Source organism: Vulpes vulpes, chromosome 10 (genome assembly GCF_048418805.1).
Source record: "Vulpes vulpes isolate BD-2025 chromosome 10, VulVul3, whole genome shotgun sequence".
Classification (NCBI taxonomy): domain Eukaryota; kingdom Metazoa; phylum Chordata; class Mammalia; order Carnivora; family Canidae; genus Vulpes; species Vulpes vulpes.
Window position 1 is genome coordinate 87,097,165 of NC_132789.1, and position 18,470 is coordinate 87,115,634.

At 45.4% G+C, this 18,470-nt stretch overlaps 1 protein-coding gene across 1 annotated transcript in view; it reads left to right on the top strand.

Annotated features, from left to right (window-relative positions):
• FHIP1A (FHF complex subunit HOOK interacting protein 1A) overlaps nucleotides 1–18,470 on the top strand; it is a 230,711-nt gene that overhangs the window by 181,738 nt on the left and 30,503 nt on the right. Inside the window, exons 8-9 of the mRNA XM_072724824.1 lie at nucleotides 14,025–14,192; nucleotides 15,279–15,358. Coding sequence (XP_072580925.1) covers nucleotides 14,025–14,192; nucleotides 15,279–15,358 — 248 coding nt within the window. The remainder of the gene's footprint in view (nucleotides 1–14,024; nucleotides 14,193–15,278; nucleotides 15,359–18,470) is intronic.

Below are 18,470 nucleotides of genomic sequence, written 5' to 3' on the forward strand. Positions count from 1 at the left end.
AATGTAGAAAAAATTCTCCGTATGTTTTTGTTAATTGCAAGATAGATTTTCTTTGAGAGCAAATCCCCTTTTTCTCAAGGCTCCTATGTAATCAGGGGCTGCTTGGGGACACCCATGTTCATTTTTGATGTCCTGCTTGAGTTTCTCCTCCGGGTAAGTCTGCTCTAAAAGGAGAGCTTGCACCATCTAGTGGATCTAAGAAGAGGCTCTCGGGTTTAATTTTTTGGTGGCCCTACTTTAAGAGGAAGAGAGGAACAATATTTTTAGCTAATCTGCAGACTCTCACATGGAGCCCTTTGTTCATATCATGAGTGAGGTTAGCAGCCCAGAATGATGTTAGGATCGCTGTGTACCTCACAGTGCTAAAAGTAGGCCATGCTATTGACCATGCTGCTGCTTCCTTTTTTTAATGGTGGAGGGAGGGTAAGGAAGTGGGCATTTTATCAGCTGTTTTTGTTTTTTTTCCCAACTGGTGCTTGGATTCTTCTCCTTATTAATTCAAAACATTAACTCTTCTAGAATGGGTCTTCCCATAATAGTTGGGAATTAGTTAAATCCTGCTTTTATTCTTGGGAAATTCTCTAGTACTCATTTGGACAGTTAACAAATTTAGTAATGTACAATATTCTATCCAGTAGGATAATGGAAGTTTTTGGAAGATTCCAAATTACTCCTTTGTTTCCTCTAAGAAGTCTTAAATCTTTTCTCAAGCTTTGCACAGTACTTACTTCATGTGGCCAGTGGCAGAAGATAGCATCGACCAAACAGGATAATTTGGTGACTGTGTGGGTGACACAGGGTGAGGGTCTCACCGCTGACTTGCCCTGTGATCTGAAATGCTCACTTACCTCCTGGGCCTGAGTTTGCTTAGGAAAGAATGTGATTGTTATCCTTATATTTACAGAGTACTGCTCAGCAAAAACCTGGTGTTTTTTTGTTGCTGATTTTATTTGTTTTTGTTTTATTTTGATTTTACTTTTGTTACTCCATCAGCTGAAATGTCTTAAATGGCATCTTAGCACCAACGTAGTATAAGGCATCCTTGGGACAGTGGTCCTCACCCTGATGCACATCAGAATCAACAAGGGAGGCCTGGTCCCACCTCTGGAGATTCTGATTTATTTAGACCCAGATGAAGGGTGAACTTGGGTTTTTCTTAAAAGCTCCCCAGGTGATGATTCTCACATAGATTCAGGGTGGAGGACCACTGCTGTATGATGTCCTTGAAAATGTGTTTGAATCATTGGATTCCAAGTCAAGTTGAACACTGGAGATCTGTATCTGAAAACCATTGTTCTCCTTGGGACCAGAAGTTGTCCTGCATTGGGATTGTAATGAGGTCATCACTACGTCTAAAAGATTCCATTTCTCCATCCCTGGTTGTTGCTGGTGGAGTCAGCTTTGGTGTCTGACCGAGATCTGAGGAATGGTACTTTCTGGGATAGCGAGGAACAGTGAGGGCCAGAGGTTAATGCTTTTGTGAGTGGCAGTTTAATGTAGTATTATAATTGGCCTCGTCTTAGGCGTTGATTCTGTGTTGTTGGCAGGTGTCCAGTGATAGTAGGAAAATTGGTGTTTCATATTACATCCTTTTTTTTTTTTTTTTTCCTCTTAAGAGCATTTCCTCCCCCTCCTGCTGGCTCAGTGATCAATTTTAGCCCTTTTGGTGGTTCTCAGGAGTAAGATGCTCAGTGAGTTTTTTGGAGAAGCTGCTTTCTAGAGTTGAGTCCCGACCTGTTACTGGTTTCTGAGAAATGTAACTGAATTAGTTGGAGGAGGGATGGAGTGGTAAAAAGGCAGGGAAGGGTATAAATCCTCCAAAATGCTCAACTCTTGTAATGGGAGATAGTGTCTTTGACCTTAATCAGCCCACGTAGTTGACACAACTATTCAATTTCAAAGTATTTTTGCTCGGTTTTCAGAGGGCAGAGGACAAGAATGCCAAGGAATTGTTAGAATTCTTATCTCAAATTCTCCTCAAGATAGTACAAAGAATATGAAATTTGTTATGAGGCAGACCTGATCTCTGGTGAATCCGGTCTCTGCCACCTACTGTGTACTTTTGGGGCAAGTTTATGGGCCTCACTTTTCTTTGAAATGAGGACCCTAACACCTACTTTGCAAGGCCAAATTGAATGAACTGCAGTGACATATAAGAAGCACCATTGTGCATGACACAGGGCTGGGACTCTGCAAATGGTAGCTATTTCTGGAAATACTATTAATAATAGTCATGATGAATGATAATTATAAAAATAAACCATTTTTTTCCTCCTTTGGACATGGCACTTGAGATATAAGAAGCTCATGGCCTGTGTGTCCAGTTGTCCTTCTAGTGGGCTGAGAGGAGTGGGACAGTAAGGGGGTGTTGACAGAGGCCCCCCTGGGAAAGGTGTACTCAGAATTTTCATCCTCACCTAATCAACATATGATAATTTAGTCTCATCACATACTAATCTCTTAAAATGTAGTTGCTCCCTAGAAGAGTTAATTTCACTGATCATTCATCTTGTGTCTAGCTTGCTTGTTTACCTCCGAGAGGATAGAATATAGATCTTTAAACAGTGTGGAAGGGGGGTCAGGAGGGAAGAAGGGGGAGATGTGTTTATGGGGATTACTTGAGTGTCAGTCACACCTGCTGCCCTGGGGCTTTGTGGGCTTCGGATGTACAGAGAGGGCTGGGCCATTGGGAAGCGGAGAAGAGGAGATGCCGGGGATGCCTGGATGGCTCAGCAGTTGGGCGTCTGACTTCGGGTCAGGGTGTGATCCCGGGAGCAGGGGGGAGCAGGATCGAGTCCCGCATGGGGCTCCCTGCAGGGAGCCTGCTTCTCCCTCTGCCTGTGTCTCTGCCTCTCTCTCTGTGTTTCTCATGAAGAAATCAATAAAATCTATAAAAAAATTTTTTTCTTTTGAATTTCTGCTCCCTGTTAGGACTGCCTGTGTATTGCCATAGCTTTGTTGTGGTGTCACCTGTGTCATTTGCCATAGGTCGGCAGTGCCTGGAGGTGCAGCGCCTTTTCACTGAAGCACTGGCCCTGGAATCTAAAGCATTTACACGAATTAGTGGACCTGACTGCATAGCTGACGTCATGCAGTTTCAGAAAAGTCCATTTGGTCTCACTGAGGTGTAAAGGAATTTCCTTCCCTTCTGAGTTCTGACAAGTTAAGAAATACGAGTGAGGGAATCAGAAGATCAGAATAGGGCCTTGATTGTCCATAAAAGCGATGCTGGAACATGGGGTTTATACCTGTGGGTGAGTTTGCGCTAGGTCATGGCACCTGGGTGGCACAGTCCATTAAGTGGCCAAGGCCAAGGCCAAGGTTGGTTTCGGCTCAGGTCAGAGTCCCAGGGTCTTGAGATCGAGCTCTGCCTCCAGCTCTGCTCTGGGCATCGAGCCCCACTTGAGGGTCTCTCCTTTCTCTCTTCTCTTCCCTCTGTGTCTCCTGATCGTGCTTACTCTCTAAAACAAATCTTAAAAAAAAAAAAAAAGATTTCCTAATATCAACCCCTGGGATTGGGCGGACTTGCAGGACACACCGTGGAACCTGGGGCGGGAGGAGCAGAGAGGAACACGTGCTTCCTGCTGGCAGTCTGGCTCCCAGAAGTAAAGAGAGGAAGGGACAAGCCTCATCAGAGTGACCAGTGACTCCTCCTGTCCTGGGGGAGATGGTGGTGAGGGAGGCAGAGAGGCCAGGGTACTCTGCTGGGCGACCCTGTGTGTGGGGTGAAACATTCGGACCAGCTTTCTCTGTCAGGTTTGCAGAAATTCAACCTTCCTAAATTCTAGAGATTTGGAAGTAGTAATTCACATCACAAAAACAGAGGTGGCTTAGGTGTCCTCGCCACGTTGAAGAGCCCATAATGGGGGCCTGTTACCTGCAGAAGATAATCCAGACTAACCTCCCTGGTATCTGAAAACCCGTCGTGATCTGTCCCCCTCCCGCCTGTGAACCTGCCGTCCCCTGGGATGCTCAAGTGCAGGCCCGAGGTCAGAGCGATGCCTTCGTTGTCCTCTACTCTTATTACCGAGTTCCTGCTGGATTATTCTTTCTACTTCCCCCGTGTCTGTGCAGAATGCGTTCGCCCGTTAAGTCCCAGCCCCAGCCCGCGTCGGGGCGGAAGCCCTGCCCCGGCCACACGGCGACTTCCCGCGTCTCTGAGCTCCCGCGTGCAGCCCCCGGGCTCACCAGGTGCCAGGTGCGTTTCACCAGCCAACTGCTGGCCGTGCCGCGGGGACAGGACGCGGCCTGTGCTGCTGCTGCGCACCCTCAGCTGCTAGTTTCCTGCACACACGAAGAGCACCCAGTGGATATGCAAGTTGGTTGAATAAATGTCTCAAAAGCACGTGCCTCGCCCCCTTGTCGCCGCATTCGAGGAGGTTTCTCATCAGTTATGCCGGGAGGTAAAATACCAAGGCACAGGCCAGAAGTTAGGTCTTGTCTCATGACCCTGACGTGAAATCCAGGAATCTCAGGGTTTTGGAACTGAGAGGCTAGATCATCTGGTTCAATGCCATCATTTCACAGCTGAGCACACTAACTCTCATGATGTGAAAAGAAATATTCAGAGACTGTGAGCTTAATATTTGCAAAGGGAAGAGAGGATATGAAATAGGTGATTTTTTTTCAGTGCCTTAACATTAGATTATCCACAGAAGGCTTATGTGGTGGCTTTGTATTTACATTAGGGAGTCCTCTAAGTGTTCCAAAGTGCTTTTCTATTATCTTGTAGAGCCTCACCTTATGTGCTCACTAAAATCTGTGGAGGAAGGCACTTTTCTCAGAGGCTTTCACCACATCTCCTCATTGGCCTCCTTCACCGACACCTGCAAACTTGCTATGCTGGATTACATTGCAGGTCAAGGGCACCGTGCTTGCTTTATAGCTAGAGCAGTTGAGGTGCCGAAAGATTGCTTGGCTTGCCCAAGGTCACCAGATTCCAAGGATTAAAATGCAAGTGTTTTACATTCCCACTGCGGTCCATTTTCTACTTCCCCATGCTGCCTTTTGCTTCCTTAAATTATTATCTGTAGACTTTGAGAATTCCAGCTTAGCAAGGAAGTGCATTTTTGATTCCCTTATTAGCTAAGAGAAAGAACAGCCAACACAAATACTTAACCACCCAGACTAGACAGTTTGGAGAAAGGACAGGCCTGGTGGGTGCTGAGAGAGGACACTACCATTTGCCAGCATGAAATGGAAAGCAGGAGTGGGTATAGGAGGAGGACAGGTCAACTAGCCAGCTCTCAATACCTGCTGGGTCCTAGGTAGATTTTCCCAGTACAGATTCAATATTTGCTTTATGTCGTAGAGACCCCAAGACATCAGCAATAGTATTTAACAGTTGTATAAAAATGTCAAACAAAATAAGCACAAGGTTTTGGTTTTTTTCTACTACTGTTTCTTTCTATGAAATTTTTAATATTTTAGATTTTTTATTAAAAAATCAAATTTTAGTGTTGGCTCTTATTTATTAACAGAAAAATGAACAGATGTGTGTGTGTGTGTGTGTGTGTGTGTGTATATTTTAAAGAGTTTTCAAACACTGAGTCTTGTCATGGTAATGAGCCACAAATTCGGTTTGGTTGGTTGCAATTAGCACTTAAAAGACAATAAAATAGAAAATATCAGAGTGCATTGTACTTAGTAATGGTAAATACTGTATGTTATTGTAAAATACTGTTCTTATGATGATAGGTCCTGGTTAAGAAAATTTTGAAAAATGCTGTTCTCACGCTTGGGAGGATTATGGGCTAGGAGATTGGTCTCGACACTGTATTTAGCCTTGGGCTGCAAGTGTTAGATGGTTTTCTTTTGGTATAAAACATTCATTATTAATTCATTCACTCAACAAATATATTTTGAACACCCAGTATATGCGAGGTGCCTTTCTAAATGCTGGCAGGAGGTCGCTGTAGCAATTTACTTACAAAGCAACTCATCTTATTTTCAGAGAAAACACTGTATCAGTTTGCATAAGGTTTAGCTGTAGATAACAGAAAACTCCCTTTAATAATCCCTTTTTTATTCCATATACCAGTTCTGTTCACACCTTACTGGCTGGCCAAGACAGGCACAGACCCAGATGCAAAGGAAGGAGGGAACTAGAGTTTTTCAGCTATGGATTTAAAGTTGCTTCCTAAGGAAGAAGAAAGGGAGATTGAATATTGGGGGCGAGGGACAATTAGAAGTGCCTGCCACAAACCTCACAGTTTCTTATGTGTTAACAAAATTCAGTTTCTGTGGACACTGAGCTAGAGCTTTGTTATTATTCTGCAGAAAAAGCACAGGCTGGGCAGTTGTAGGGCTTCACCTGTCATTGAATGTGCCCTGCTGGGGATGGGGGGGCAGGGGAGGTGTGCAGGATCGGAGAGATGGAGTTGGGAGGAGCCAGAAGTTAGGAGACTAAACCGCATTTGTTGTCTTAGCATGCACACGGGTACGCACACAGTGAGATTTTAGGGTCTGAGGCAGGGGAAGATCCTGTAAGGCCTCCTCCTTTCCATGGAGGCTCTCTGTGGTCCATGTCACTTCTCTGCCACTGTAGGAGATGAGAGTTAGAGTTATAAATGAAGCTTGCGTTCACTTTTGATTTGAAATGGGAAATCAGATTTCTTTCTTTCTTCCTTTTGAATTTCAACAAGCGCACAAGGGAGATAATGCTATACTGGAGGATTCTGTTCTTAAGCATCAGAATTAGGGAAAGATAGGAAGGGTCCCACCCTCCCGACAACAATGCAGAGAACCACAGAAAGTAGCTTGTGCAAAGCCCCGCCTTATCTAAGGCAGCCAGGAGGTATTTGTCTTGGAAACAGTCGTGGGGAGGGGAAGGAGGGTCTGGTCTGTAGATTGGTGTGAATCTTGTATTCTTTCCCTGCATCATCCTAGGAGAACATTAAACATTTATCAGCAACAAATGCCCTGCAAGTGTTTCAAGTTCTCATAAGAAAACCAAAAAGTAAGGAAAACAGAAAGGAAATTTACAGTCTGCTTGTTTTACCTTCTTGGCCTACTTTCCTTTGGCATCACGCTAACATTTTCCTGCTCTCCCCCACCACCCCTTTCTTATGTGTGACTCGCGTTTCAGGTGAGGTAGAGCCAGAATCGCTCGGGAGGGTGTGCCCCTGTGTGCCTCACCCTGTGATTATCCAGTGCCAGGTGATGAGCAGGTTGGGGATAACAGAGAAGAAGGACCAGAAAGACTAGAATTATTGAATTCATTTGGGCAGATGCCTGTGTGTTTTCTCAATCTTCCATTGTGTCGAAGACTTTCCATCTCATGGCAAATGAGCCAGGAGTGAAATCTGTCTTTTGTCATCAGGGCTTGCCTTTGTTAAAAGTATTTGGTGTCTAGGGAAATTGGCCCATGTATAACACTCTGGTCCAAATAATACCTTTAACCCAGCAGGCAGATTGAATGAGGAGGGAGGCGGCCGGCCTTCTCATAATTGTTCTCAAATACTTCATTCTAAAGAAGCTGCTGGTTGAGACTCTGGCCCAAACTATTCCCGCTCTGCTGTTGGGTTTTAAAGTCAGTCTCATTAGAATTCAGTAGTACTGTCTGATTAATCAGGGAGAGAAATTAGGGGGAAAACCGAGGAAGCATTTCTTTTTTCCCCAATGGATCACTTTTTGAGGTTGCTGTAATTCAAGAGCATGGCATGAATTGGGCTCTGTAGTTTCAATGAAATGTTATTTGCTATAAAAGGAAAATATCCTCTTCTTTTCGTGCATTGTCAAATTAATCTGAACCACCTGGCTAATGAAGGCATCCCCAACGTGGGCTATAAAAACCGTGTGCTTTTATTAGTACCAAGGCTGCTGATTTCCATCTCGACACATTTATTGATTACCCTCCGAGTCCCTGCCTTGTGTACCAGGTGCTTTGAGAATTCACCTTGTAGGTCAGACACGGTCGTTTCTGCAGTAAGTGTGCAATCCTAAAGGATGGGAGAGTGTATCAAGAAAACCGAGAAAGGAAATGGACTTAGCCTGGGAGAGAAGGAAGGCGGGGGTTTAAAACAAGGATCCCTGAACAGGAAGGACAGCGGAGTTTGGAGAGAGAGCTTTTTCTTATCACTCCCGCCCCCAGGCCCCCTCTTAACGTGAGCACAGGTGCTTAAATGACAGGGGGTGGAATCTTCCTTTACAGTGAGGAATGCTTTCTGGTCGAAAGAGCTGAGCTGTGCTGCAAAAGGAGGCAGTGTCCTCCCTGCCCGAGTTCAGAAGAGGGGAGAGGGGTTCTCTGTGTTTTGGCTGCACAGTGGCCGAGCCCCTTCTTCTCTGAGCCTGCTTCTCCAGCCTTCTGGTGACTGCCTAGAGGACCGCAGGGTCCTTTCCTTCAGGAGGTGTCATTTTGCTTGGGCACAGTCCTCATGAGGTTGTGTGGACTCCAAGTGCTGAAGCAAGAGGCTGAGAATACATTACACAGTGGGTGCTCGGAGACTGACCGACGATGACGATGATGTGTTCATGCAAAATTCCATATTGCAGCCATGAAGAATCTTTCTGAAGCAACCAGCGAAGAGCCAAGGGAAGGATTGAGCGATCTTGGGGATACCCTTCAGATCTTTGCTTCTGAGCTGAAACATCCCAGAGTTCTTCTGCTAATTCTGACTTCAGAACCAAACTCTGAAATAGTCAAAATACCTTTACGTGCTATTTGGAGTATTTCAGTAACTAAAATCTATCGGAAGAAGTTCAAATATAATGGATCATAGGCTGAATTACAGTTATAATGGTAGTCGTAGGCTACAGTAAGTTAATTGTAGCTGATAAGTTATAAGTAAGTTACAATGGTTGTAGGTTTATGGTAGGTAAGTTATAATGTAGTAGTAGGATACAGATTATGCACACACAGCACAGGAAGGAGGCTTTAGAAATAATTTGCTGACTGCCCCTTGGAGAGGTTTATGATTATGATAGGCAAGAGGAAGTGTATTATATTTAATGAATGAATTGATATTTGATTATTATATTTACTGTATTTATAGATACACCAAAAAAAAAAAAGAGTAAAGGGGAGACACTGGTTTTATTTTTAACATTTTTCCTTAAGGTGTGTTGCTGATGTCCTCATAGCCAGCATTTTAATTTCTTCCTTCTTCAGGTATTTTAGGAAAAAGTAGCCAAACTTACTGACTTTGGATGTCACCTCCACTGACTTCCCTGGCCTGCCTCTGGCAGAGTCAGTGACAGGTGTGGCTTAGGGGTGGAGGAGCAGAAGGGAGGCATGAGGGACCAGGAGGGAGGGAGCCTAACTTCTCAACTGCAGACTCTTTATAGACTTGGAATCACCAAACGTCTTCTGTCCTGAATTTTTGGCTGAAGCAGTGGGACTGCTCACTGAGAAGCAGGCTGTCTGTCTCCCCTTCCGTACTTGAATGTTCTTTGCACTCTGTGTCCTGGGAGGGAGGAAGATGGCTGTGGAGCCCCCCCCTCCCCCACCCCCGGCTGCTGCCCCTGGCTGCCCTCGGGTGGACCTGCCCCCTGCCCGGCCACTAGCTTGTGTGGCAGCAGCAGGCAGGGCCTTAGCCTGTGTTCCCTGTGGAGGCTCCTTCATGCCTGTCCCAGAGGACCCGGCCTCAGTGTTCCTTTCCTTCCTGCTGTTCTCACTGGGAGGGGTTTGGCCCAGGTCTGTTTCCTCAGCCTCCACTTAGGGCCGCTGGGTCTGAGGGCTCATAGGTGACCTGGGGGAGACCCTGCTTAGCTACTTTTCTCTAGTATGTGGAAGGAAACGCCAAGGAAAGGTGGCTTCTGACTTGGAGAGGATGCAACAGTCACCTGACCCCACTGCCTGCCACCTGCCCAAGCGACAGAAGGTAGGACCCATCTGTTTGTTCCAATGTGACTGGATCACAAAAAAACAATTAGCAGGTGGGAAATTTGTTTTTCAGGACATACACATAAACCTGCCATTACAGGGAGGACTCTGGTGCTAATTTAGATGCAAATGGAATTGCCCAACTAGAGCTGATTACAGAAAGGTCAGAATGTCTATATGCTCAATTTCACTCCTACGCTACGCATTAAGTTAATGTGCTGCCTCGATTGTGGGCATGATGACTGGACTTGGTTGTGGCCTTCATTTTTGAGAGTTTTGAATTACAGCAGCAGAATGTGACACATGGCATCAACTCCTCCCTTCCTGCTGATCCCCCCCCCCCCCTTTTAAAGGAAAACAAACTCTATTCTGTCTATTTCTGAGAAGTTTGAGATTTAATAAAAAAAATACCTGGCTGGAGCTCTTACGCTAAGATAGAAAGGAGATTGACCGTAAATTCAGCTGCTGTCCCATTCAGAGAATTGATCTCACCTGTATATGCACATCTTGCAGACCCGGAGCACGCTGGGCTGTAGCCTGGAGTGCAGGACCAGTGACTGGAACCAGGGGGTGTGAGAGGATGGCCGAAAGGTTTGTGGGTTTGTCTGGTTATTGCAGTGTACCGTAGTGCTCTCCAGATGTTCTGACTGTAAGACATGGCCAGAAATTTACCTTATGCGTTTGAGCGTGTGCATCTGTATTTTTTACTGACTAGATAACAAGGCACATGCCTATGGAATGTATCTCATTACATATAGTTTGAAAAAAAACAAAACAAAACAGGCACACACAAGTTTTACAAAACAGTACCTACTACATGCTGCGTGCCCTGATATCATCTGTTTGACCCTGGTCTAAACCACAAGTGAACCAGTGAATTGGTTTCACTGTCCACCTTTTGGCGTCAGACTCTAGTCTGAAAACACAAGCACTCGGCACGGAGGGGGACCCAGGTGAGGGCTGGTGGAGGGTGGAGGAGGTGGGTGAAAAAAGGGCTTGATTTCAAAGGTTCGACTAAACTGGTCTTGATAAAAGTAAAATTAAGTCCCCGAGTCAGGGCTCCGGTTCCTTCTAAAATGGGGGCTGAAAAATCACACACACAGACATGGGATGTCTCAGCTCATACATTGTATGGATTCTGGTTGTGTTTATCTTGTCAAGGATAATTATTTGCTTGTGGGAAAGGGTTTTCCTTGGGTTATTGCTGTCATTGTGGTCTGCCTTTAGTGAAAATTCACATTCCTAGGCTTTAGCATCTTTCAATTTTTCTTGTGTGTTATATGGTAGTAAAGTAGAACCTCATTTACTACTTCTATTGGTATTTCTTCCTTTTTAAAAAAATTATTTATTTATTTATGATAGTCACAGAGAGAGAGGCAGAGACATAGGCAGAGGGAGAAGCAGGCTCCATGCACCAGGAGCCTGACGTGGGATTCGATCCCGGGTCTCCAGGATCGCGCCCTGGGCCAAAGGCAGGCACTAAACCACTGTGCCACCCAGGGTTCCCCTGGTATTCCTTCCTAAATTGGTAGCTACCTGCAGTTCCTTCCAGAACCAGAGAAATGGACAGCGACAGTCATCTGGAAGGCAGAAGGTCTTACGTACGTCCACGACTGATTGTCCTTCATAGCCTGACCAGGAAGAGGATGCTACTGTCCTGTTTGGCTAAGCCTTCCTTTTTGGGGCATGAATGGCAGCTTCGGTTTTGCATTCCACGCGGCAGAGCTGCTTTTCCCCCTGGTGGTTCAGCGTTAGCTTTCAAGTGATCACATTTAGGCTCTAGTCTCATCCTCGTTAAGGAGGTTGTCTATTTGGGGGATTAGAGGAAGATTCTGAAAAATAAGATAATGGGGCAGGAAAAGATTTTCTGGGATAAAAGTCTGCTGAGGGCTCTTTGAATATGGAGGAGGGAAGAGACAGAAAGGGAAGGGAACCAGATCTTCTTGCCTTGGATCTTAGCTTGAGGTGAGTGTGACCTCAATTTATAAAGAGGTTGCAACTCGATGCTTAATAGAATTGGGTTTTGGGTATTCATACCACGTTATGTAAATGCTGCCCCTCCAAATATTTTCTTAAATCCTCTTAGCTTATAAATGACAGGCTTTGATTGCTAATAATAATAATAATAATAATAATAATAATATCTTTCATTTATGCAGCCTGAGAGTAGTAAACAATAGATGCTTAATGCCCTGCTTTCATGTCCGCCCCCAAAGACTGAGATTTCTATTCTTAAGGGTTTATGGCTGTGCTTTTGAGCTTATTAAGGTCATGTGTAACTTAAGGGGGGAAAAGCTGATGGTGCATTGTTGGTGCAAAGGCAGCTCCTGGAATTCTGCAGGACATGTCAGCTCAGCAGTGCTCAGTAAATAAGCTTGAAAATGCAGTATTGCAGAGACTCCATGCATGCATGGCCCATTTGAAATGACTAGTGCTTCTTTTTTTCTAGCAATCAAGATTGTTAGGGAATTAGACTTTGCACCCATGATTTTGGATTAAGTTTCTTTTGCTAAAGGACCTTGAGGTTGCGGTGGCAGAACAGGTGTGAGCTAATGGAGCTTGTGTGTTTGGTGGTGTTGTGAATCATTTCCCCCTTAGGCTGTAGTTGGTGACATCAGTTATTTTATAGGTTTTTATAAAAAATGTCCCCAGTCTCTGGGGCCCTCAGAACAGAGGGCCAGAGAAGAGAGAAGAATTAAAGATTAAGCTCAGCTCTGGCAAATGTAAATCACTGGGACCTTGGGGGCTGTCATTTATTCAGGAAACGTTACATTCAGTACCTCCTGTGTGCCAAACTCTGCGCATTGCACCAGAGTAATAAAAAAGCCATAGCGTGTGTCCCAGGACGGCCGTAAGAGTGCCACGAACGTGGGTCTGGAGAAGAGCAGGAAACACAAGGGTAGGAGCAGTGGGTTTCAGGAGCAGGGGCAGCCTGTGAGGGGCACTCTTCTTTGGGAAATATATTACCAAGTGGTTGAGGCTTACCTCTTTCCTTTGTGATATTTGGGCCACAGAGAGCCCTTTAAAGTCGGTCGGATGCCACAGTGTGTGTCGAATGCTTTGAGGGCGCGCAGCGTGGGTGCTAAGCAGGAGGGGGAGGATGCTTGTACTCTGATGCGTGCCATGCTTAGGTCACTCAGTGAGTTGTCAACAGATCCTGAGAGGGTCCATTCACATGTACTGGATAGGCCTGCCCTGCTTAGAATAAAGAAAATAGACAAAACTGATTTGGTCAGGTCTTACTCACCTGGACTCCTCCCTCTACCTGGAACATACCTAGGAACCAAGAAAGTTTATAAATATAATTTAAGCCTTTATATACAGATGTACCCACATGGGGCCTATCTATACTGACACGGCAGATCAGGAGCTCAGAATTTCCAAACTGATTTGTAGATTCTGAAGGCAGACAATAACGAGGAGGAGAGGAGTATAATATAAAAGGAATGACCAGTAACAGTGTGATAAAGTGACAGCTAACGCTTTGGAAGGAGGGAAGAAGGAAGTGAAAAAACTGGGAAAGAGAAGATGTCATCCCTCAAAAAACATCGCCATCTGTTTCATTTAGCATCAAGTACATTACACTCATGGCAGGGGAGATTTCCAAGATTTCTAGGGGATAGAGTTGGAATCTGAGATATGGAACTGTTTACCTAGTGATTTTCATACATCTCAGTTTGGGTATTTCTATTCTACAGACAGTAGGGAAATTGATGATCCCCGTTCATCAAGAGGTGTTATGGTTTGCTTTTAGGAGGACAGGTGTATACGAGTTCTCAAAATATTCTTTATCAAAATGTTTAAAATTTGGATGCTTTAAGTACCAAATACTGGGCTTTCTAATTAATCCTTTACCGACCATGTAGATACTTTCCATTATCTCTTTTTTCCCCTTTGTGGTTACACACTAAAATCTTTATGGTATTTGAACTGCATTTGATGATTAGAGTTGTCAGAACACTTGAATTGCTTTTTTTATGTCTTTGCTTTTCCCTTACTGAATTAAAGGGCGGAAGCAGCATGAGGTATTGTGGAATGTGAATAGGTTATAGGCTTCAGATGAAGCTCTGAAGCGTGTTCTTGTGGTTGGCATGTCCTTGCCTTGATGGGGTCACTGTGGTGAGGCCAGGGGCCTTTGGGGAAGCATGTATCACAGCATCGAAAGGATGCTCACCTGTTCTCACTCTGTCGTTGGTCCCAGGTGACTGTGGAGGAGGTTATGACCACAACTGCGTATCTGGACCTTTTTCTGCGTAGTATCTCCGAGCCAGCGCTACTTGAGATCTTCCTCCGTTTTATCCTCTTGCATCAGCACGAGAATGTCCACATCCTAGATACTCTCACGAGCCGAATCAACACCCCATTTCGGGTAAGGAGAGCTCCAGAGGAAGGGACTTTATAACTCAGAACAAATTTCAGGAGAGTTTGTTTTGGGAATAAATGATGAATATTCTTTTTTCTATCCCCACGCCCTTTGTCTTGTAGCTATTATTATTATGACACCATTCTGAATTCCATTGAACAGGTTTTAAGTCCATCCTGCCTAGAAGACAGACTAGCACTTCTTCACTGGTGCAAAAAAATACTTAAGTGGTCTGATGGAATGATTAAAGCTTATTCCCCAAAGGGCACACTGGTCTTACAATACACCTTGGGTTATCTTGCCTGTTTGGCTGTTTATCTTTCCTTTTTGGATATTAGATATTGAAAGAATTCTTTTTTTTTTTTTTTAAGATTTTATTTATTCATGAGACACACACACAGAGGCAGAGACACAGGCAGAGGGAGAAGCAGGCTCCATGCAGGGAGCCCGACGTGGGACTCGATCCCAGGTCTCCAGGATCACACCCTGTACTGAAGGCAGCAATAAACTACTGAGCCACCAGGGCTGCCCAGAATTTTTGTTTTTGATTGAACTTTTTAGAAAAGTATATTGTCACATCCTCAGCTCTCCTGGAAATGGAACCAAGGAAAATGTTTGCCCCAAAGCCAAGAGACACACCAAAAGGAGCTGCAGCATGGGGCTAAGGGCCCTAGAGGGGGGCTGGCCAGGGTATATGTGATTTACTGTTAGCCCTGTCTTGTGTCATGTTTGAAAATAACTTGGGAAAATAAGTGCCAAGCAGATTGTGTGTGTGTGTGTGTGTGTGTGTGTGTATTGGAGAGTTCTAGGGGCACGTTTATGTGGATCTTTAAAAGTTGGAAATAAGAGCATAGGCATTTTGTAGGAGGGTAATTCTGCGTAATGGCATAATTCTAGGCATAGGCTTTCAATCAAATCCTGTAGGAGAACTAAAAACCTTAATACACATTCTCTCTGGCAGCAGCATGTTTTTATCAAAGCTGCTAAAAAAAGAGGCCATTTTATTTTGTAATTCTGATTTATTTTCCATCTGTGGGGAGTAGAGCTATCCTTCCAATATCTGAAATAGAATGTGTGTTTATTGCTTCCCAGCTCTGTGTGGTGTCCCTGGCATTATTTAGAACTCTCATTGGTTTACATTGTGAAGATGTGATGTTACAACTAGTTCTAAGGTAAGTTGCCATCTTTTGTTCTCTTTAAAGGAAAACTCAATCTATACTATTGCTATTCTATTTCTCTTTGGGTAATATGAACTTAGGGGCCATGCTTCTAAGGAAAAAAATTATCAACAATATCAGTCCAATTTCTGTATTATTTCCCAAGGTTGATTTTAGTTTCACTATTTTTTAGGGGGCTAAATACATTGTACTATAAATATGCTCCTGGAAATAATAGGTTGTTTGGAAATTTACAGATTCTGAAAGCTCCTCTGGTCTGTGGCGGAATGTCCTTCTCCTGATGTACATTTTTAGGGGCTTGTGGTATTTGAAACAACTTTCCCAATTTCGAAATGCTATTGATACAGAACTCCTACGACGCTTGCTTTCCTAATGGTACACCTACAGCGTGCACTTGCTGACCTCCAAGTATGTTTCAATTAAACTCAGTAAATATTTAATGAGTACTTCCTGGGTACAATTCAGAAGAGAGTAGGGCACGGGGTAGACAGATTGAGAAGGACTTACAAACAAGGTAGAAAAGGTAGGACTTTCAGGAGCACGGGGGAGAAAGGTTTCGGCAAGTGGCTGGTGTTTGAAGACAGGTGTCAGGAATCAAAGTGGACCACTGTTAGGATGACAGTAATTTGGCCGTTTGGCAGGGGGCTCAGGAACGCTGACTCTTGCCCGGGTCCAGCTCTGCCTCTTCTTCTGGGATCCCCCAGGGAAGCATCTGCTTTTGTAAAGGAAGAGAGGGAGGGTTGGCTAGGGCTTGTGCTCCTACATTCCCTTCTGGTGGTGTGGAAGCAAAGAGGAAAAGCCAACCCGGGTTGCCTGGCACACGCTCCCCTCCACTCTTTCCTTTGCTCTGACTTGTCCTTTGACCTCTCCTTGGGAATAAGGGCAGAGAAGCCAAGGACTGGGGGAAGGGGAAGAGCCTTGGACTGGTCACCACTGGGGTTTTGATACGATGTGAGTAGAATTACTGAGGAGATGGCATTCCAAGTGAATGACAGCATTTCCAGCGTGGTAGCTGAGGAAAAGTAGGGGGGTGGCGAAGCGAGGGTGGGAGCAGGAGCACGGGCCTCATCCAGGGACATGTTAGAAACGTGCTCTCTTGGTCTCCTACCAGATGTGGCGACTCTGACTCTGGGGGTGGGAGGTGCCCAGCGAGCTGTGTTTTGCCGAGCTCTCCAGGGGACTCTGATGCCTGGCTAATTTTGAGAGTGACTGGTTTAAGGAAGGGTACAGTACAGAGAGGGCACCCTGCGAATGGAGTGACTAAAAAAAAGCCGGGCTGGGAAAGGTGGTGGTGGTAGTGGTGGCGTCGTGGCGGAGGCCTTGGGGAGTTACCGTTGTATGGGAGGGCGTCACCTGTTAATTCTCTTAGTTTAAGAAGAGGTTTTGGGCTCTCCAAGGGTTCACGTTAGGTCATTAGTAACTGATCTTCAGGCAAAGGACTAATCTAGTCATGAAGAGATGACCTCGGTAGTCTGGCCAGAACATTTTAGGTGGAACATCCCATCGTCAAAGGATAGCTCTAGTGTCCTGTCAAGTCTTCGCTGACGTGACAGATGCTTTAGGGAGGCCTGAACATCATCCATCATGGAGACTTGATAAAGCCTTTTTTATTGCCAAAACCAGACTTTGCCTCCAACAAGGATAAAACCTGATTATATTTAAACGTTAAATTCTTAAACACCACTGCTTTGGTGCCGCTGTCTTTTCCAGCGAACCTGGAAGCCTGGCCCTGCTTGGGGGGTGCAGGGCCGCGCCCCTCTGAGCACCATGCCCGATGTAGGCCTGCAGCTGGCAGCTGGTGCCCTTCACGCGGGGAGCGAACACTCATCACCTTTCGTCTGCTCCTAGAGCGGCGCTCATTCAGCTCCAAGCCGTCCGCAGAAGCGTGCTAGCTTCTTTTGAGGCCCAGGCATGGACCACGTGAAGGGGAAGACGTCCGCTCATGGTTGAGACATTTCTGTGTCTGAGTCGGGGCTACTCATTGCCAGGGTGATTAGGGACTAGTCATCTCCTGGCAGGGCGCCCGAAGGGTACGTAATCACATCACAGCTTCTGTGTAGGGTCACGGAAGCCCCATCCCACGTAACCACCTGCTCGTAGGCTCTCTCAGCCCGAGTGCCTTCCTTGTGCCTTTGGTGAGGATGATGGTGATGCTCTCGTGATGCTGGTGGCCCCTTATTTAATACTTTATTTCTAATTCCACCTCACTGCCTGGGGGAGTCCAGGAGAGGAGCAAGGGAGGGGACGTACGTACATGGAAGTCAGGAATGAGGTGGACTCGCAGGAAGCCTCTGCTTCCTGGTCTCTCTCCTCTGAAGTGCAGGGTCTTCTCCCCTCACATTTTAAATGATTTTTAATTGTTGAACATGCAGATAATATAAAATTCAGCATCGTAACCGTATAGTCCAGTAGTATTAAATACATTCACACTGTGGTGCAGCCAGTGCACCATCCCAGGGTGCTCCCGGGACACGAGCACCCTGTACCCAGCACCCACCCACTCACCATGGCTTCTCCCTCCTCCGGCCCCTGAAAGCCACTTTTCTGCTTTCTGTCTCTACACCTTTCGCTACTCTAGGTACCTCATTTAAGTGGGGTCAGACCCTGTTTGTGCCTGAATGATTTCTCTTAGCGTAGCATCTTCACATTGTTGCCTGTATCAGAATTTGCTTGCTTTTTTTTTTTTTTTTTTTTAAGATTTTATTTACTTATTAGAAACAGAGAGAGACAGAGAGGCAGAGACACAGGAAGAGGGAGAAGCAGGCTCCATGCAGGAAGCCTGATGTGGGACTTGATCCGGGTCTCCAGGATCATGCCCCTGGGCTGAAGGCCGTTCTAAACCACTAAGCCACCGGGGCTGCCCAGAATTTACTTGTTTTTTTTTTTTTTTTTAAGGTTTTTTTTATTTACTCACGAGAGACAGAGAGAGAGGCAGAGACACAGGCCCCATGCAGGAGCCCGACGTGGGACTAGATCCCGGGTCTCCAGGATCATGCCCCTGGCCGAAGGTGGTGCTAAATCGCTGAGCCACCTGGGCTGCCCAATTTACTTGCTTTTTAAGGCTGAATCACTTCCATTGTTTACACACTTTTTTTTTTTTAAAGAT